The sequence below is a fragment of the Talpa europaea genome (genome assembly GCF_964194135.1).
Source record: "Talpa europaea genome assembly, chromosome: 3".
Lineage (NCBI taxonomy): Eukaryota > Metazoa > Chordata > Mammalia > Eulipotyphla > Talpidae > Talpa > Talpa europaea.
Window position 1 is genome coordinate 122,375,816 of NC_140069.1, and position 21,970 is coordinate 122,397,785.

The window sequence follows — 21,970 nt, forward strand, 5'->3', positions numbered from 1 at the left end:
TTCCAGGTTAAACTTTCTATTTGTTCCTAATATCACAGACTACCATTTCAGTATCCAGGAAAATTTTTAAAGAATTCCCTCTCTGTCTCCATTACTCAGGCTACTAGGAGGTGAGGAGGTTACTCCCAGTGCTTACAACACACGGATTTTTCAAGCCAAGAAATATGTCCCCAAAATAGATGCTCACAACCTCAAAAGCAGGTAAAAATAGCTAGAAATGGCAGAATCAAGAGGAAATTCAACTTTGTTCCTCACAAAAAGTGACATAAAAGGAAAGTGCTGGTGCTTTAGCTGAACTAATGGATGACACACTAACATTTTATAACTCTTTTGGTGGGTATTTAGGAAGCAGTGGCTTGAAGATTTCAAATAGTTTTGTTTCCATGTTAGTGACATGCACAGTGTTAAGTAAAATAATAATTGGATCTTGTATTCTTTCCAACATAAATTTTTTTAAATCTAAAAAGGAAATCTTCATTTCCTTTGTAGTCTGTCAGATCAGGGCCCCTCTGCCCAGTTACCATTACGCTGCATTAACTCATTCCAGCAAAGCTGAGATTCTGGCATTTCATTTAACATTGCCCTCTGGGTTTCAGTAGTGAGTTCTAAAGCTACCTGTTCCAGCAAAGTAGGACCAGTGAAATACAATATGAGGGATGTTATTAGTGACTGTTTTAAGATCTTATTGCCTCAATGAAATATTCTATTGCACTTTATATGTAACAATAAAAATTTTAATTCTGTGCCAATATTCTTCATTAATTTGGATTCTATCTTTGACTGGCAGTTTCAAATCATTTTGCCAAGCTCAGTACACATTTGTATTCTGAACAAATTCCTTCAAATGTTTAAGTTGTTCTATATTTCTTTGAGGAAGGGAAGAAATAGCATTCGTCTTCCCCAAAATTTGACCACCCCCAAATTTTCACTAATACAGGATACTAGATTTGCATCAAAATCTTAGGTCAGTCACTTTCTCACTATGTGGCCTAGATCAAAAACCTCATTCTCTGCTGCACTTCTCTCTTTGTATGTTGAGCATAATCACAGTCATTATTTCCTTGACTGGTTCTAAGGACTAAATGAGATAGAGTTATAAAGCATTTGGATTTGCATTGTAGCAACCTCTAAATAAATGTAATTAGATATATTAAGTAAATAAGTATGTACATACATACCCACAAAACATTAACCCCCTACTTTTTTCCCAAGAAACATTCCTTGCTGTTCTATGTTCAGAATATTCTCCTTGTTTCTGGCTAAATAACATCATTTTCAGCATACTTGAGTCATTCTAAAGAATTAAAATACAATAAAATACTATCAATGTTTAATACTGTGTTGAATATATCTTTCTCTATGAAAATTAAACATAATCAGAAAGCATAATACTAGTTCCATGTAAACTATCCTATTTGATTACATGCCAGAAAAATCATCTTATGCATCCCTGCAGCACTGAAAAAGAACTTTATAAAAACAAATTTATAATTTTATTTATAAAACTAAATCCACACCCTGTGGACATAAGATTTAGAGGACTGAGTTGTATTTAGCTCTGTCTTCCTAATCCCCTGAGGAGTACTAGTGATTTATAGCAGGTGCTCAAATATTAGTCTATATTTAAAATTGCTCAGATATTTCATAAAACAATTCTCGATCTGAAAAAATGAGGCAATTAAAAAGTTATTTACCACATAGAGTTGTTTCCACATGGTTCCCCAGTCTCTTAATGTTGACGTCATTTCTGTGATAACAGAGTCTTCAGTGGGAATAACCATTTCAAATTGTCTGTGAAATTAAAAAAGAAAAACAAAGTATTTATGGAAATATAGCCAGCCATTTTCTTTTAAATACCCTCAAAGAAATAAACTAGGAAAGGAAGACACCTAGTTTTGGTTCTGCAGAAAATAACCAGGATCTGATTTGAGCCACTACGAGGAATGCAATATGGGTTATGTGGTTATCATTAAAATGCCTGGCCACTTCATCCAGATCAAATTTGAGCAGTGTGGTAGAGAAGCAACGATTTCAGAAGAATTCTTCCCTAGTCAGTTTGACCACTAAACAGCAACTCAATTAACCTCTCCAAGTCAAAAACCCTCATGTGTGGCCTGAGGCCATCAGGCTTATTTAAACTCTAGACAGTCTTCACTTTCCAAGCTCTGTGGCCATGGGGCTAAAGGGGGTGACACACTTATTCAATGATCACACACTTATTCAATGTTTGGCTCCAAACATCCAAAGTAACTCAGTTTTACAAAGAACTAGATACCAAGGTATTGACTAAACACCCACTTGATGTCATTAACACATTTTTATTATGTGCAAATGAGGTCATAAAAATAATTAGTACTATTATTAATGTTATTATGCATTACAGAATTATTTTAAGGGCTTAAGACATCACAGATATTTGAATATCCATGGTAAAATTCTTTTATGATAGGTATAATACATTCTTTCTATTCCTTCTTTAAAAGTCAGAAACTATACTTGGAAAATATTCATATCAAAATGTAGTAGGTAGATATGGTGAACCTAATATTGAGATAATACATAAGGACTGGAAGGGGCACCTTTATAGCCCACCTTTGACAAACAGTAACAGTTTTCTTCATTTCACTTTCTTTTTTTAAAATGCTTTCAGTTTTACATGTAAGTTGAAATGATCAAGCGGCTATTTTTACTACTGTTTCTCAAAAGAATCTACTGACTATATTGATGGGAATTTCTTCCAAAGGACAACATCAAATATGTAGAAGGTAGCACATACCAGACACCAAACCAGGTTGTCTAGATGATCAAGGGAAAATACTTCTTGGCATGAGGTTAACAGCTACTCTATGGTTCCTTTTTGATGTTATGTCCAAAGTGTGTATAATTATCTTTTGTCTTCTTGATAGCAAGTATGGGAACTAAACTCTTGCCTCGATTTCTTCATCAGAGACTCATCTCTGCATTTTATATCACTGCTAAATTATCTTGCGAATATTTTTGTCTTTCTAGAGCTTATGCACAGCTGAAAATGTAAAACTAGGATTTAAAACTAGAAATAAAGTAAATAGTAATATATGAACTGTGATATATACAGAGTGTTGTATCAAGTCTACATATGAAATTTTCGAATGGTAGTATATTTATTTTGCTTTTGAAGCAGCTGTTGCAATCTAAATGATGAATATTTGGAGAGAGAGTTTATAAAACGATCCAATGCAAGGTCAAGGAGGTAACAATGAATTTCCAGGAAAACTCAACAACCAACTTAACATTTAAAAAGTGACATGACCTCAGCAGGAATTAAATGATATAGAAATGGCTTCACTGTTCATAAACTATAATTTAATTTAAGGACCCCATTAGTCCAACATTGCACTGAAGACCCAATAAACAATAAAGGCAATTCAGTCTGTGGGGAGTTGATTTGGAGTTTGCTCACCCAAATGTAAATTTTTAAGACACAAAAAATTGCCCTTTCAGATGAAGCAGCTGTTTCCTCCTAGTAGTATTAAATCTAAAATCAACATTCAAAAAGTCTGTACTAAGTAGTCACCCTTAAATTTTTTCAGTTATTTTAAGACATCTTTTGCAGTTATTTAATTCTGGTAGGTCATCAGGCTGCTAATACTCTTAAAATAGGACCGTTAACATCAAAATCCCAAATTCCCAAAGAGAAAGCAATCACCTGGCAATATGAGTTCACAAATGTTTTCAGGCTAAAGTTTCTTGGATTTTTTTTTCCAGTTAATAGTTCTAAAATCTGGGCCTCAGTCAGTTACAAGCTTTATATATATATATATATATATATATATATATATATATATATATATATATATATAAAATAAATTTTGGTTCCACACTAACCTTCTCCTGCAGTATAATGCTCATCATATCCTATGTTGGGTAAAGAATCTACAACCAAGTTTTACACTTATACAACCAGGCACCTTCACCCAGATTTAAACTTGCTTAAACGCAGAGAAGTGGGTCAGATATTCATCAGTTACTAAACAAGACCAAAAAAAAAAAAAGTAACAGGAGATATTTATGTTATTTAAAACTACATTCCCCCCAATCTGCTGTCAGAGTTAGAACTTTCACACATTGAAGACCACTTCAACGAATCATCCTTGCTAGCATCCTCTCTCCTCTCTTCCTCAGAGTGTAAGAGAGAGGCTGTGTGGCTATTTGCTTTGGAGAGTTGAGGGGTCAGGGCTTGGCTTGTGTGCAACAGAGAGGATGGGCTGTGTGTGTCTGCCCAGGCAAATGCTTTTTAAGGGACAGGTGAGAGACCTTGGGGTTTTCACTTTGTCAGGAAGAGATCACCAAGGCAGAAAGGGTAGAATACATGGATGAATTGTTTTCTAAACTGTACTCTGGCTGACTTGAAGTGGGTTGTATAGTGTCAAACCTAATCTAGTGAGAGAATTCCACAAGGAATGATAACTCTGCTTAACTCACTTCTGGTAGACTAGAGCTGCATAACATTTCTGAAAGACACACATTTATTAAAGGAGCAAAAGTAGTTGTAATTATTAATTACTACTATCACCAATAATAATGCTTAGAGTAGCTGACATATACAAGACATATAGCATAAGAATCTCCTACATGTTTTAAGTTTTATCTATTTAGGGAATACTCACAGTATTTATAGCATAGAGTCTCAGCTGCTGGCACAAGGTATTTCACTTAACTACAATTTAATACACTGCCTTTACAAACAGAGGATGCAAGAATCATCCATTTGAATAACATCCTTAGAAATTCTGGTAAAATTCAAGTTGGAAGATATCATTTACTATGTTTTAAAAAGTGCTTCAGGGCCTCCCTGGTGGCGCCCACTGTGTTAAGACACAACCTATGAAGCAATCAGAGTTCGATTCCTGGCCGGCCAGGGAGAAACCCACATGGCAGGACAGAACTCTCCTGTCTCGCCCACCGCTCCCTTCAGCAGTGTACTTTGGTCCATCTGCCTGTTCTGTTCTCCGCTCTGTCTCCGGTGAATCCTCTCACCCCCTGCATCTCTGGCCTGTACCCCAATTCTTGCATAAAACTAAATAAATCTTTAAAAAAATATTAAAATAAAAAGTGCTTCAGTATTTAAAATAAATGGTTATTTTTGCTATTTGATGAAAAAATTATCAGAATCTGAATTCTGTCTTTTATCAAAAAAATAAAAATTAATCAGTGATCCACATATTCCTGTGACACTGGCACCAAATGTTTTGGTCCAAATCCATTGCCCCTTACAATGAATGATCTGTTTATATTAACCACTTAAGTTAGCAGGTTCTACTATTTCATCCTGTTATATTTTATTTGAGTGTTCTATTATCCAGACAGAGCTTTCAAGTACTTTTGGAAATAGACTGGAAAAGCTCTTTAAATGAGAATCCCTAAGTGGTAAGTGAGCTCAATCAAACAAAATATCATCGAAATGATATTCTCTTAAGTAGAATAGCGGCTTTGTGAAGTGGTTGCCTAACAATATAGCATTATCTCCAATTAGAAAAAGACAGACTCAGCTACTGATAATCAGTGTGAATTGAGGAAATTTCTGGGGTTCGAGACAAGACCTAGCATTCTATATGTCTGACTACCAGATACTTCTCTACATAGAAGGAAATGAAAAAGTCCCAACTCCTGTGTAAAGTTAGGCTGATTTAGGGAATTGTGGGTAATAAGGGACCTTCAGTGCCCAGATCCTCCTGCTGTCCAGTACACACAGCCATGACTCTTTAATTTCCCCACCGACTGCCTTAGTGTAATATATCTTATCAAACAACACACACTATGACATGAGCAGCTATGGTTCATTTTTCAAGACAATTACTGAGCTTTTCATGTTCCAGAATAAGCAATGGTTTTGTGAAATCCTCCAACTATTAATAAAACTCATTTCTTACCCTTTGTTCTTCACACAGGCATTTTTCAAGTGAACATAGCTAGAAGGAAATATACCCTGGAAGAGAAAACATGAAGGTTACGACGCCAACTATTAAAGGGGGGACAGGTTTTACAAGCCAAGTGTATAAAATGTAGTAACACAACTATACTACTACCAGAAATTGGGAAAAGCAACATTTCTACCACATTTATTACACGAAAATCTACTGTGTAAATTTTCTACTGCTTAGATCCAGTCCTTTCATTTTCCTCTTTACAATTTTTAAATTTGGAGATACTTTAAAATAAATAGAATAAAAAAATAAATCTCATTCCAGAATACATTTTTTATAAAATAGGAAATCAAAGAAATTAAGGAATTGTGCACAGAATGCAATTTTTTTATATTACACATTTTGAAATATATTACTTTTCTGTTGGTTTTTTGTTTGTTTGGTTGGTTGGTCAGTTGGTTGACTGGGTTGTTGTTTCTTTTCTTCTCTCCAAAACACTCATGTATCTATTTTAAAATTTATATTCAAGAAATACCACTGTGAATTTCAAGACAGTATACATACTATGTGTTATAGAAGATCTCTGATGAAAATAGTGTAGCCATTAATCACCAGGCTGCCATTCTGATAGAACAAAAATTAAACAAAAGAAGCATTGCTAACAGAAAGCTCTTTATTGCAAAGACAGGACAAGGAAATTGTTTCTTTGTTCTAAATGGGAAATTTAGAGATAAAAACCATTTAAAAAATTAGCATCAACTTTATTGCAATTAAATGACATTATCCTCCGAGAATTTTGATGTAGAATTAAATGACTAATTCAATTAAATATTTAGGAAAACAAATGTGATTTGAATACATTATCACCACTCTAGGTATAAGGATAACATAATACCTAGTAAGCAAATTTGTATATACAATAATGGTAAGTAGATAAAAAAAAACTCTTGCATTTTCTTCAAACTTTAAATTTACCTCAATACGATAAGAATAACAAGTAGAGTGATTATAACTAATACAGAAAAGTCAGAAATTGAAGTTAGAAGAGTGACAGAAGCAACAGAAATCCTAGTAGATTTTTTTCTTAAACAAGATCTAAATGAATTAAATATTGAAGTTATATCTGAATGTGCTTTGCAGATATCCAAAAATAACTTTAAATGAAGTCTAAAGAATTAAAAACATTAAGTTTGTATACTTTTTTTGTCCCTAAGCTCTCCTTTAGAATGACCTCAAATAAATGAAGTGATTAAACAAATAAGATGACTCAAAGGATATTTAAGTAGAAAGACAGGCAAGAGAGTTTAATTTCTTATATCTTGAGAATGAGAAATTATATAATTTTTATCTTCAATCCTAATGAAGCCAGAATTAACAAAAAAACTGAATATGACACATAAGAAGATATTAGAAAATATAGGAAATAAGGGTCAAAGCTGAGGAAATTGGAAGAAAGTAAAGAAGCCAAGATATTGGTAAGGCTTAGTGTCAAAATAATACACAAATAAAAGATAAAACAAAATCATATTACTTACAGCTGTAATTCCTAAGGATTTATATAAATATATATAGGGTAATGAGTCATATTAATTTCTGTCTAGAATGATAAGATGGGTTCTTTATAATATGGGATTGCCATGTTTCAGCTTCCTAAACCCAAAAGGAATCTTATCCTACAATAAGCTTCTTTTTCCACACTAAAATTTTATAAATGATACCACAGAAAACTTAAAGATTAAATACCTCTATTCAGTGTGTCTTTTGAAATGTATATTACCACTTCCTCAATTTTAATTTTGACTCTGTGAAAGTAACACTTCAAAAAGAATTTGTTTATATATAGTGAACTTACTAAGGTCTTTCAGCACAAATTTCAAGAGCTACATAAGATTATCATTTGAGTAGCATTTCTTAACCATAATCCAAGTTCAAAGGGATTCCCAAAGTTATGAAAATACTGAATTGCCATTTGGCATTTCAGTTGAGTTCCAACTGTATTTTCAATTGTAGAAGAAACAAACCAAAGTACTGTCTTTTTAAAAAAATATATCCCATAATTATAATTAATAGGAAAAATTTTTTACCTTGATATTTGGGTTTTTTAAGGCAAATCCTCTGTACCAGCCTGTGGAGAAATAATCATGGTCATATTTCAATAAACCATATACAGTTTTAAAGAAAATAAGTTATTAAAAATCAATGTCCTGGGCCTCCCAGGTGGCACAGCGGTTGAGCGCTGGGTTGTGAAGCTGCCCGCGGCCTCTGCGGAGCCGGTTTGATCCCCGGCTGTTCCCCTGCCACCCGAGGAGGGTCCCACATGGCGCGCAGACCTCTCCTGCCGCCCGCTGCTCCCCTCAGCAGTGTACTTCGGTCCTTCTGCCTGCTCTGCTCCCCGCTCTGGCTCTGGTGAATTCTCTCACCCTCCCGCGCTTCTGACTGTACCCAGTGCATGTATAAACAAAAACAAACAAACAAACTAATAAATAAATAAAACATGCCTCTATAAAAAAAAAAATCAATGTCCTTTCCTGATAGAATTTCATCCTATTGTACATGTATATATTATATATATAAATAAGATAGGGTTTAGGATTAGTAGGAGTATAGTTCAAATGACTGTAACAAGCTTAAGTATTCTATTAATAAAACTGTTTAACTATTACACTGGAAATTTATATGTAAAAAACAGAAACATGCACAATAGAAGTAGAAGCTTTGGAACCAGAGCACTGGGTTTATTCTAACTTTGCTACCTATTAGCTATTTAATCTTGGGCAACTTAATTGACTTCTCTGAACACAATTTCTGGCCATTTTACAATGGAGAGACTGAGACTACACTAAGTTTCAGGAAATTCAAGAATCTGCACAAGATTTAATTTATTTCAAATTCTCATTGCTTGACTACAAAGTCCAGGTTGTAACACCTCAGCCAGGATTATGCAGTGAAAGAATCTTCACATCCTGCAATCTACTGTCTTGGGTTAGAACCAGTGTGATAGCTTTACATGACTGAAGCGAAATCTCATCCACTAAGAGAATGACTATGAGTACTCTTCCATCAGCAGGTCCTACCAGGAGCTCACTCTAATTGCTATTTTGTAGAATGCCTTTTACTTAACTTCTGAGCAACTCTGAATCAATTTGACAGCATTATGTTTAAGGGAAAATGTATCTTTTTATAGTTTAATATAAGTACAGGGATATACAAACATATACATCTTCCTGTAAATGTATTATTTTCAACTCAGAATTTACTCAACTATGTAAAATATTTTTCTTATTGGAAAGAAATTATTTTACTATACAACAAATATTCTACCCAATTGAATTTTTAAAAAGAAATACTGAGTTTGTATTTAAATATTTTTATTTCTTAAAAGGAAATATTGTATAAAATATAATGCCTACCAGTTTTAAAATCAGTCTGAAGAGAGTGAAATGAATTGAGAATGAGAATTTCTATATCTCTGGATTTGTAAGATTCCTTAAAACATATCCATGAAATATATGCAGTCTTAAATGGTTCTTCTAACAAAAATCAAAACCTTTTGAAAACTGCAGAAAGGTTGTAGAGAGGTCTCTAATTCCATGATACAGAAAGTCTTTTAGATTACAAAACAGCTCCTGTTAGCAATGGAGCCCATTTTCATAAACCAATTAAAAACAGATTTTTATATTCATCTGTACACAAAGTAGAAATAGGCAAAAATCATCAGCAATGACAGAAAATCTTGTGTTTTTAAAAAATATATTAATTACAGTAGACAGAAGTGTTTGTGTGTCACCAACATTTAATATCAGGCTTGAACTAAATGTAGTATCTCTAGGGGAACACAGTTTGATAATGAACTTTGACATGATAGAATGTTATACAAGTTCCTAATAAGTACAACATTTAGGAGGAAATGGATGTTTTTGTACATACTGATAGTGCTCTAAAATGTGGTTATTTTGTTAACAATAATCATAAAAGAGGCAGTGATTTCATCTGGGATCTTTTTAAGGACTAGAGTTTAAGGATGTTTTGTGGAGAATAGAAACATTTGAGAGCTTATTAGGTAATTTGATTTTATGAGTTACCTGCTACATAAAGAACAGTCACACAGTTCATATATTATACTAACATTGCACATGCACTAAATAATTTCAGTTCAATTTGGGGTGGCTGGGTATAGGAGATGGATGTAGGACTTGAGCAAACTATGTCTGGGCAGATGATTTCCCCCAAAATATCTAGTTCCCCAACCTTGGAGAAGTCATTTCTTCTCTGGATCTCTGCCCTGAGGGATCTACCAGACTCTTCAGATTCTCAGAAAAGCCTTCTAACTTGGCATTGAGTTATGAACTCTCACAAATGTAGTAACTTCAGTTGTTTTTATGTTCACATTAGTGAATGCATAAAGAATAATTGTAGAAAAAAATACCATCACCAGCATAAAAATACCAAATGATGCATTCCAATAAGCCAAACACGAAATATGCATAAAACAAGTTTCATCAAAAATGATTCACTCTGACTACTAGAAAAATTCCAGAAATTAATCAGGTATGGGCAGAATCTGTAAACTTTATGAACTGCCCAATGTTGAGGAGGTTGTTCACAGAATCTTAAGCAATCACCACTAGCCCACTTACCATCACATTTCTCCAGGATCTGAACTGTATCTCCAATTTCCAATGACAGACCATAAGGAATGGTTCCTCGAAAACTGGCAATCACTGTAAGAAATAGTAAAGGATACATGAAGATATTTTTCCAATAAGTTATAGCCAGTTAGTTATACTGCTTACTACTAAATGTTATCAACTAGGAAAAGTGAATGTGACTAGTAAGCACACTTTGATAGCTAGAATCTATTACCACATTTTAATTTTACATGTGTTTGAAGACTGTCGATCTTTAAGTTTATATACTTTCTAACTTTCTGGTACAAAAAGCATTAGAGGGCATCACTGGTGGCACAAGGGGTTAAGTGTCAGAGCTATGAAGCTATCCACAGCCACTGCAGCACTTCAGAGTTGGATCCGCGGCCAGGGAGGTGACCCACATGGCACAGCAGACCTCTCCTGTCTCACCTGCTGCTCCCCTCATCAGCTTATTTAAGTCAATCTGCTTGTTCTGCTCCCCACTCTGTTTCTGGTGAATCCTCTCACCCATGCCCCCACACCTCTGGCCTGCACCCCAGGTCTTATATGCATAAATAAATAAATCTTTTTTAAAAGGCATTAGAAATATAAATGTCAGAGATGTGGAATCTACTAAAATAATATGCAAAATATCAAGAATATTTTTCAATATCAGGTGTAAACAAAGGTAGAGTCTTAATAACTCCCTAAGAAGCCATACCCCACTTATTTGCTGCAATAGTCACTCTCCATCCAGTACACAACCCATAGTAGTTACTCAATATATAGCTGTTCAATAATAAATGGGGAATATATTTCTTACTTGTTTTTGAGCTTGGTAAACCTTTCTGTTATATTGCTTGAAGGAAGCTGCTTTTCCCTAGGCTGCATCTATTTGCTGACTAGTATGTCCCCAAGGCTAGCCAAGAGTGTGACATAAAAGCAATCTTCTTGTGTAGTAATCGATGCTGACATTTTATTTAATAATGACTGTACCCTTTCCCTAGGACCAAACACACAACCTCCACGACCATTCCCACAAGTCTTAGTTCAGTGCCATTTGGAATGGGGGAGGGAAGGGGCCACTATTTAGTCCTACCTAATGGTTATAGAGGGATTGCTTTTTGGGAACAATTTGTAGGACTGGGAAGAATCAGGATGTAATACTAAAGAGAAAGGGTGCATTCCTGGGCAATTCAAGGAGTTATAGAGAAAATGAAGTACAGTGATTATTCTCAGGATAATAATGCTTGGGTCATAAAGGAGACAAGCAAGGAGAAATAACAAAAATGTATACTTTAACACACAAAAAGAGAAGAGACACATCCTGTTAATAGGTGGTATGCTGAAATCAACTTGCAATTCAAATCAAAAGATAATGATAGCAAATGCTTTAATGTGCCATTTTTACAAACTAAAATTTTGGAAGTGAATTTTATAATTTGGCCTCAGATAGAGAGGTTTAGATACAACCCCAAGCTACTGTTGTGAATGTATTGCATAAGCCAGAAGCAACACTTGAATCTGTCAAAAATCATAACATGCCAATAAGTAATGGGCTTTTAGAGAAGTCAAAAGCCCTTTTATGACCTCAAAACAAAATTAACAAGAGATCAAAACACAAGACAAAAAACATAACCCAAAGTACATGAGATGGACGAAAAGAAGTGCAGAGTAACCAAGTTAGAACATTTTAGATAAGCACTAATTCATGATGTCATTTCTAACTACAACCATAAATACCACATGGCCTCTTATTCATATGCTAGAAAATGTTTGCTTAGAAAACAAGCAAGGGTCTGTGTATCTTGACAGGTTCCTTCCCATTATTTTCAAAGACCCATTCTAACAAGGGGTGAACATCACAACAACAGTAGATTGATCACAATTTTAAAAACTCCAAAACAAGTTGCCCCCTTGTCTTTCTGTACTCACGGATTTGCCTCACACACCCTGGCAGTTCAACTGGATGCCAAGTACCCTTCACTTAGAGGTCTAAGAGCTTGAGCTTGCTGGCATAGCACTTACCGCTCACAAATGCCCTAATTTTAACTCCCAAGGTTGCCATAAACACCAACCCACTGCTGGCTGCTTTCTCCTACTCCTCTTCCCCTTCTTGAACACAGTGGTATAATTCATGGATTTCATCTCTGTTCATGCTTCAGCGCACACCACCTGCACAACCCCTCCACTGCAGCCTCCAGTCCCTGTACTGTGTCTGCATTCATATCACCTTCAGGAGTCTGACTTCTGAATCTTCTACTACCTCACTCATACTCTCTAGTCTTCTGTAGATCTTTCTCAGCCCCCTTAAATATTGCTGTCATCTACAGTCTGCCCTCAAAAAGCTGAAGGTTGAGGTGTATAAAAATAACATGAAACTTGACATCAAGAAATATGAGTATGACCCCAGATCTCACTGTTTACTAGCTGTGTGACATTGGTCAAGACACCTACCACTAAGAACTTCCATGACCTCATCAGGCAAATGAGGATAACAATAAAGGAATCATCAAATGTAATGGAAGATTAATTAAGGCACCTTAGAAATAATTTACCATATGTTTGGTATATTTTAGCCACTTAATAAATACCTCAATTGTTTAAACTGCACTTTTGTTCTTCTATCCATATGTTTTCATCTATTCATTGAGAGTTCTAAGGCTTCTAGAATCACCTGGTGACACAAGATTTGTCAAGATTTTCCCAGTTCTGGCCTATGTTTTGAATATCTGATAGAACCTTCCAACTTGTATATATCTATCTAGATGTCAAAACACCTAAAACTTAGCCATCTCCTAATAAAATTTAAGCTATTTTTTCTCTCCCCATTATCACCTCTAAAATGTTAGTCTAACTAATTAGTCTTCTGCTATTAGTCCTGCTTTGTTCTGCTATTCTTAGGTGGATTTCTGCACATTCCTCCACAGGACCACCCCAAAGCCAGGTACATATCCATGATGTCCTTCCTCAAACACTGTTCACAAGTTATCTTTGACTTTGTTACATTTGTGATTAAGGTTATAGTTTTCTTTGTATGTGCATGACATCAGAAAAAAATCCTTAGTCTTAAAGTATTTAGTATTTCATTCATTTAAAGAAAAAGTCATTAAATACGTGCAGTATAGAACAAAAGATTAACAAGGTTATTTTCTTCTTATTTTGTGCTACTGTGTAGCTCATATAATCCTTAGGTATGCCCAAATCAACACCTACCATTACCCCAGGCTTGTAATTATCATTTTCCTGGCTTCATTAGAAGTCTCCCACTGGGTCTATGCTCAATATTCAAATTCTACTGTAATTCATTTCACATCAGTTTAAGAGATCTTCCCAAAGTACACATCCCTTGATGACATCCTTATATTAAATATCAGACCTGAAAATATATGAATCAGTGCTACAGCCTATAAGGTCTTGCTTTTTCTCTAGTTTCATCCTACACTTCTCAACCTTGACTTCCTGTGCTCCATACATAAAGACTATCTTTCAGCATCTTTCTTGATATATTCCCTCCCACAAAAGACTTTTGCATGATAGATCCCTTACAAGAAATATCTTCCTTTTGCTCTTTCCCAAATTATATTACATTCACTCTACAGATATGGGTTCAGTGGTCACTTCTTAGGACAGTCTTGTCTGATGTACCTCTATCACCCCAACTACATGCACTCATTGCAACATACAACATTTCAGCAACTTCCATTATTTGTACAAGTTTTTGTACAATGTCTCCTACAATAGACTATAAGTTGCATGAATGTAAGGACTGTGTTGTTTTTAGCTGACAGCTGTGTTCCCAATACAGTATGGAGCCTGGCATACAATCTGAGCTCAGTAAATAATCCCTAGGGAATGAGTGAAAACAGGGCCATTACTACTAAGTGATCTGGTCTTAAATAGGTTCCTCTATTACTGGCAATACTATTTTAAGCATCTGCTCAAAATTCTAAGAACCAACTATGTTATCCATGAAAACTTATTCTTTCATAGAAGCTGTTAAAAACTGTAATGATAGTTTTTCTGAGTCATAACTATGTGTCAACTCATTTCTTACCTAAGCAGTCCATGTAGGTGAATTACAATTTTACTCTTTAGAAATATATTTGATAATTATTAAGTGTAAACTATAATATTAAGCCCTTCAATTTCACTGGGCTTTGGATGCCTTCTCTGTAAAACAAATAAGCTACACAAGGTGAACTAAAAGCACCCTCCTAGCCTGCGATTCTAAGTCTAGAAGAATTTTCAGCATGACACAGCATAATACACATTGAAGAACTCAGCCCCTGAACCAGCTTTGCTTTGGTTTCAGTCACTGCCTGAATTCTGAAAGAATGGGTATCTGTTCCCACCTGCAAAAGCCAGCTGATATCACAGTAGGGAAAGCCTGCTCTCAGCTTCTTATATGAGGTCCTTTACAGCTAGTCCCTGCCACCTTTCCATGCTCACACCCACATACCACTCCACATACCGCCCTCTGCTCAGTCATGACCAAGTTCTCATCAAGTTCTTTCATGTAGGCCTCAGTGCCATCACACATATTATTACCTTCGGGGGGTGCTGCCTTTGCTATCTTCTTTATACTGGAAACTGCAAAGTACCCTTAGTTTAAAGCCTAGCTCAAGGTTAGTATTGTTGATTTTCAGGTGCTCCCCTGCTGATTATCTTTCTCTTTCCCGAGCTTTGGACCCAAATGGAATCAATTACTCTCTCTGTGCCCAAGGGTAGTCTGACCAGACCTTAAAGGGAAGGTATTATGTAATATTATAATGACACTTTATTTATCTGTACCTTGACACTGAGAACATGAACTATTTGTATTTATCTTTAAGACCAAGCATATGGATAACTGAATACATGAATGGAGAATGAACAAATACATGAAATGAATGAATGAAGTCACTGAAAAAATGGCAACCAGGTTTTAACAGATTTGGAGAATGTCAGGGCCACCCAAAACACCTAAAGATATGTTTGAAATTGCAACTCATACTAGTGAGTAACATTTTTCAGGATATATTGTTCAAGATCATTTTGACCTTTATCTTCTAAAATGGCAAGCCATTTTAAACTTGTGAGTTACATGAGTAACTTTTACTTTGCAATCTACTGAATTTATGAATGGATGAATGAATGCTATATGATTTGTGCTTCATGTTGTGAAATAAAAAGTTGAAAGGAGAAGGCAGTTTCAGACAAAAGCACAAGAAATTTGAAAACAAGATTGGTTCATGTAAATTAGTGGCAACATGTAATGTACCATAAACTAATGAAAACTGTTTTAGCAAAGTTTCAAATCTAACATAAGCATTCACAAAACCTCCATTTTCATTTCCATCAAACACAGTTAAAGTATGTTTTATTTAAATTTCATCTTGCATACAACTCTCTTGCATACAACTCTAAATCCCTTTAAGTTTCCCCCAAGTGTTTTTGTGTGAAAAAAGTCTATAGTGAAAATGCATTTCTGTCCCCAGTTATAGTAAAGTAATTGCCTTTATACAAAAGTCCCCATTGTACAATTTCTGGGCATCCCCCCACCCCAGTAATATCAGGATTTAGTCAACATGACCGCATGCTGTCTTAATCTCTTGATTTCCTTTTCTATTTTGTTTTCTTATAATTTTAACAACTTTGGTTGCTACAGAAAAGATCACAGAGAATGAAATTTCTCACGCAGAGAACAAATTTGTACTTCAGGAATTTTAAATTCTGTGCAGAGAAACTGAATCACAGAGTTTCTATGATTTTTAAAAACAAAAATAGAAACAAATTATCAAAAAGACTGTAGTCAATCACGTAGTTCTACAATGCAGGCAATGACATATTCTTCATCATCATGGTCAAAATAATATTTACTGTGATTCTCCTCACCACAATTCAATACAAGCCTGGCAAATGCTGCCCTTCCCCTTTTTGGGCTGACAATCTAAGATGAATGGAGTAGAATGCAGAATAAAATATAATAAAAATTCTTTGTCCCTGAGACACAAAGGAAGGAAACTCATCTCTCAAAGTCAGTGTTTTGGCTTCATCTGTCCCATAAAAGGACCTTCCAACTCATGAACAGTTTGGGATTCTGCAAGGTCGCTTGTGAGCCCCATTTACAACACAGAATGCACTGCTATTTTTCTTAAGTTCTGGGGTTATCCCACAGAATCCTTCTTAATCCAAAACTGTAACAGCTGTTTTTGTAATAAAAATAGGCTATGACTGCTCCAGAAATTGAGCAAATATTCCTACGTGAATAGCTGTAATATCCTCAATGCTGGGGCTTGATGCACAGCAGTGGCTATTAGAAAATAGTGACAGTGCAGGTGTTGACCTTGGGACGTTCTAAAGGAACTGCTTCTCAGAGCACACTTAAAACCCATGCCATCTGCGGCAACATGGATGGAGCTGGAAAGGATTATGTTCAGCAAAATAAACCAGAAGGAGAAAGATAAATACCGGATGGTTTCACTTATATGCGGAATATAAAGAAACCAAACAAAGGGTCAGACAAGGACAAACTTTGAAAACTTACCACAGATCTGAGACATCCAGAGGATGGGAGGGGGAAGAATAAAAACAGAGGGGAGAAAGCATGTGACTATGACTGAGGCTACCAGAAGAGGGAAGTGGTGGAATGGGAGCAAAAGGGAGAGGGGAGGTGCCTAATGGAGGAATATTGGGATTTTGGTGGTGGATGTGGTGAAATAATATACAGTGTAGAGGTGTAAACTTAAACCCCTAAGACATACACTGTGATGTAAATTAACAATACCTCAATTAAAAAAATAAAAAAACCTATGAACTCACTATTCCATTCCAAAAATAAATAAATAAAAATAAAACCAGTCCTATCCTGTTTTGATGTTCATTTTACATTGTACGTCTGGCTGTGACTTGTCTAGCTGCCTTGAAGTATATCAACTGGAAAGAGTATCATGGGTGGGGGGGAGAACTAAAATAGAAAAGGGGAGAAAAAGATAGGTTTACTGAAGAAATTGAATAAGAACTTGGGTAAACAGAGAAAAGGAAAGGGATAAAGAGGACTCAATACTTTCCAGAGACTTTCATGAAATAATCAACTCTGGACAATCACAAGGGGTCACCTCCTCTTCACGCATACAGAATCACCCTGTAAAGAAAGGTAAATGTGGTGGGAAAACCAAGTCAAAAGTCCATCATCAATACACTTTCTTTGTCTTAACTGTTTAAGACAGGGCTTGAGGGAGGATAGTGCAGAAGTCACGTGGAGATGGCTATTGGTATTATCACCAGCACAGGACTGTCTTTCTCCTGTAAGGAAGACATTAAGAGCAAAGTGGTCATTCCTAACTTCAGGGGGTTCCCAGGTGGCTATCAGCATGATAATGGAACTATGGGGGGGGGGGGTCCGGACAGAAAGACTGAAAAAAGAAAAAATAAAAAAAAGCAAAGGCTCCTGAACTCAGCTTTGATACTGAAAGTGAGTTCACTGGAAAATGTAAAGAAATGTTGTTACAACTTCTCATCTTCAGACTTTATATATGTTTGGCAAATGCCTCCATCTCATTGTGAACTGTGCCCGGAGGCCTCACGCCAGGCAGGCAACACCTAACAGACATGCACACTTACTAACAGGATTCCATTAGGGAGCCAAGGTTACCATGCCCAGGCTGGGTCACATGGTCCCTTTTGGTCTAAATGTTTTGAAGAATCACAAATGTACTGAATGAAATGACTTTTTTGACATTACACAAGTGCCACCTGAGAATATATTGCTACCCTTGATTGGTAAGAGGGTAGTTCTACCAGGGATTACAGAGTTCATTCTGCTTGAACCACTGCCATTTTGGTAAACAAAGTATGGTGGCAGGTGCTGAAATGTCAAGATACCTCTTCAGAAATAGTTATTTTATTTTCCCATCTGCTCAGAGAGTTAGGGCAGACAGTCCTTGGCCAACAACCCCATTTGGGGGCTCCTTAGCTGAAAAGAGCTGTTTTGCCCAAAGTCACTTGAGCAAAGTCACATACCCAGAGTTAATTGCATCCAAAGACTGGGGCCAGGTGTTCATGCTACCATTTGGTACAATGCCGAGTGCCATTCCATCTCACGTGACTAAGATTGTCACTGGACCTATGATGCAGCTCAGCTGCTCCCTTTGCCCAGCCTGCTTCCTTCTCCTCCCCTGCACAGGTACAAAGCCCAAGAGCTTTCCCTGATAAACATCCTACAAGCTAATCTGCATCTCAGAGTCTACTTCTGGAGAGCCCAACATATACATAGAAGCTTTAAAGCTTACCCATTTCAGAACTTACTATGTGATAAAATTTATATTCAAGGGAAAAGGAAAGTAATATTATTGCATTACTATTTTATGTTAAGGATTTTGCTAAATTCATTATGGATTATTTCTAATCTTTCTATGATGTAGGCATTTCTATTCCCACTGGAAATACAGAGAATAAGAAGAGGAAAGAGACAAGGAAGGACATAAATTAACTATATTAGGAGGGAGTTATTCCACATTAAGATTTATTGGAAGACATTCTCACTGTGTAGTAAACCAACCAGTTTTATCCCCCAGAATGATGAACAATATATTTCCTTCACCTTGTTTTAACATTACAAAGGCAAAGGCATTTTCCTAAGTGGCTACAAGAACAATTGAAGTTCAAACAATAGAACTCTGAACTAATTATTGTATCTACCTATTAGGACATTTAAAAACAAAGTAAATGATAGAAAAGGTTATTGTTTGGGCCATTTGCCAGCTAAGAGAAGTCTCTCGGAAGACAGTTTAAACAATTATCTCAAAAGCTCCCGAGCAGTTAGGGAAGAGCAACAATATTAAGCAGAGAGATGGAGTACTGGAGTTTAGTCTTCTACATTGGTACCATTTGGTCATTAATTCCTCCATTTCCTAGTTTGGGATGACATCACCTGTCTGGCCTAACTTCACAGAGTGTCATAAGGATCAAAGCAATGTAGAAGAATGGAAATTGTAAGCCTATACCTATAATTAAATATGGAATACTGTTTTTCATCATGATCACTAACTGGAAATTTGGAGGCCAGATCTGAATCTATCATGGGCAAAAATAAGGTTTCCATCTACAATGGTAAGTCAAAAACTTTGACTTCTTGGAAATTATACTTAGAAAGATACTGGGTTAGTCACCCAACAGGGGGAGAAAAAAACAGCTGATACACTGTTTTCTCTTACAAAAGAGGAAAAAAAATGTTTGGCAAACGAAAATGATATGGAAAGCATGAAGGTAAGAGGGATTGTTCCTAAAATGCTAAGGCAGAGATAGAGAGATTCAACATTTCATTTTATATATATTTTTGATATTCACCTTTTTAATGTTTCCTCTGCCTCAATAGTTCAAGGGATAACACACAGCATGGGGAGGAAGAAATTACAATGTATCCTTCATGGCAAAAAGTACACTGACTAGGGATTCAAAGCTGGATTCCATATTATATTTAATTATATTTCTTTTGCCTCCTCCTGTGTAGAAGCTTCTCAGTCTTTGTCTTTTATGTCCATGATGCTTTTAAGAATATTGCCTAGATATTTGGCAGAATGTCTGGATAGTTAGGTTTGCCTGACATTCCTTCCTGATTAAATGTCATGATGTGTTCTCTGTATGTACCTTATCAGGAGGCAAGTGATGGCAAAGTGTCTCATTATTGGTATGCTAACCTAGATCCTCTGGTTTAAGTGGGTTCTCCACTAGAACTACTATTCTTCCCTTTGCAATTAAGTATCTTATAGGGAGATACTTTGAGACTATGCAAATAACAGTTTTTCATCATACTTTATGGCAGGCATTGCTGATTATTGCCTGCAACCTTGGTAAATTTAACTGTTTTTATACAGGGGGTTATCCAGACACAGTAGATTATTTTAATTGCTGTTAAAATTTTTAATGGATCCCTTTTTAAGTGAGCATAGACTTTACTCCACAGAGGACAATATTAATACCATTACTGCCATAGGAATGCTTGAGGTGACCTCATTCTATCAAACAAAATAAAACCTCAATCTTACCATTTCATTTCTTTCAGAAAATGAACAAAATTAACAATTTTGTCCAGTTTTCAGTATACTGCATGACCTCTTTAGCTACTAACTCCTTAGCTAAAAAATTCTTATTTGTGTATTCTGACCTTTCCACCTGTTTAGCTCAACATTTTCAAGGAAAATTGGATAGGTCCTTCTCATTAACTATAACCATCCTGAGGTTTGATTTAATTCCTCTGTCTTTACTGCATTTATCAGTGACTGATGAGGAAATCAGGGTAAAATTTATATTTTATTTCATGACAAAAACTAGCCTTTTGTGAAGGCTAAATTTATGTGTCAATTTGACTGGGACACAGAGTGCCCAGATTAGATACTATTTCTAAGGGGGTGTGTGGGAGTGTTTCTGGAAGAGATTTTACCATTGAAATCAGTGGAATTAGTACAGCAGATTGCCCTCCCCAAAGTGGGTAGGCATCATATAATTCATTGGGGCAAAAATGTAGAAGGAAGAATTCAATCTGTCCAAGTACTTGAGCTGGGACATAAATCTCCTGCCCTGGACTAGGACTTACAATATCAGCTCTTAGCTCTCAGAAACAGATCACTGGCTCCCCTGCGTCTTCAAGTTGGCATTGTGGGACTTCTCTGCCTCTAAAATTACAACACAATTCCCTATAAAATATTATATATATATTACATATGTATAAATGATACATACACATCCTAATAATGGCCCTGCTTTTCCAGAGAACCCTAATATACCTTCCTAATAATTTTGTACAGTAATAGTTTTTATTGTACAAGTACTGATTGATAACTGCAAAATTACTAATTCTGTTACACTGTATTAGGACTGATTATTAAAATCACTTAAAAGGAGATATTTAAAAACTACAATGAGCCTCTAACAAGTGATTTATGTTTTAGAAATTTTATAAAGTTGGGTATTTATCGTCAATGGCTGGATTCTCAAGCTACAGCATTAATCAATTAAAAAAATAAAAATAATAATCCCACATGTAATGAAAATTTGGGGATGGTATGGGATTTAGAGTAGTAGAGGGATATACCATGGGGCAGGTGGAAAGGTACTGGCAAATGTAGAAAGATAGGGACACAAGATCATGCTTTCTTAGAACCATGCTTCTTGTCCTGGGAGTCTCCCAGAAAATTCCAATCTGAGAGAGGGTATCACATCTCAACTTTGCCATTTCCCAGTGATCCACCCATACTACTCAGTTAAAATGTATAATTATGAATATATCTTGCCTCTCTTTCATCATTTCTTTTCACCCAGGAGAACAGGACTAACAGCAGAACAACTCTTCCTTTCAATTTCACTAACACCCCATCCCCTAGGCAGACACAGATAGCTGAGGGAATGAAGACCCATGTCCCCTGAGGTCTGTGGGAGCTCAGACCAGTAGCTTTACAC

At 35.8% G+C, this 21,970-nt stretch overlaps 1 protein-coding gene across 2 annotated transcripts in view; it reads right to left on the reverse strand.

Annotated features, from left to right (window-relative positions):
* DOCK4 (dedicator of cytokinesis 4) overlaps positions 1–21,970 on the reverse strand; it is a gene marked incomplete at both ends in the record, with an annotated part of 364,189 nt that overhangs the window by 196,530 nt on the left and 145,689 nt on the right. For both annotated transcript variants that reach the window (XM_084230776.1, XM_084230775.1), the window contains 4 exons: positions 1,695–1,791; positions 5,910–5,965; positions 7,988–8,028; positions 10,541–10,624. In XM_084230776.1, the coding sequence (XP_084086902.1) occupies positions 1,695–1,791; positions 5,910–5,965; positions 7,988–8,028; positions 10,541–10,624 (278 nt within the window). The remainder of the gene's footprint in view (positions 1–1,694; positions 1,792–5,909; positions 5,966–7,987; positions 8,029–10,540; positions 10,625–21,970) is intronic.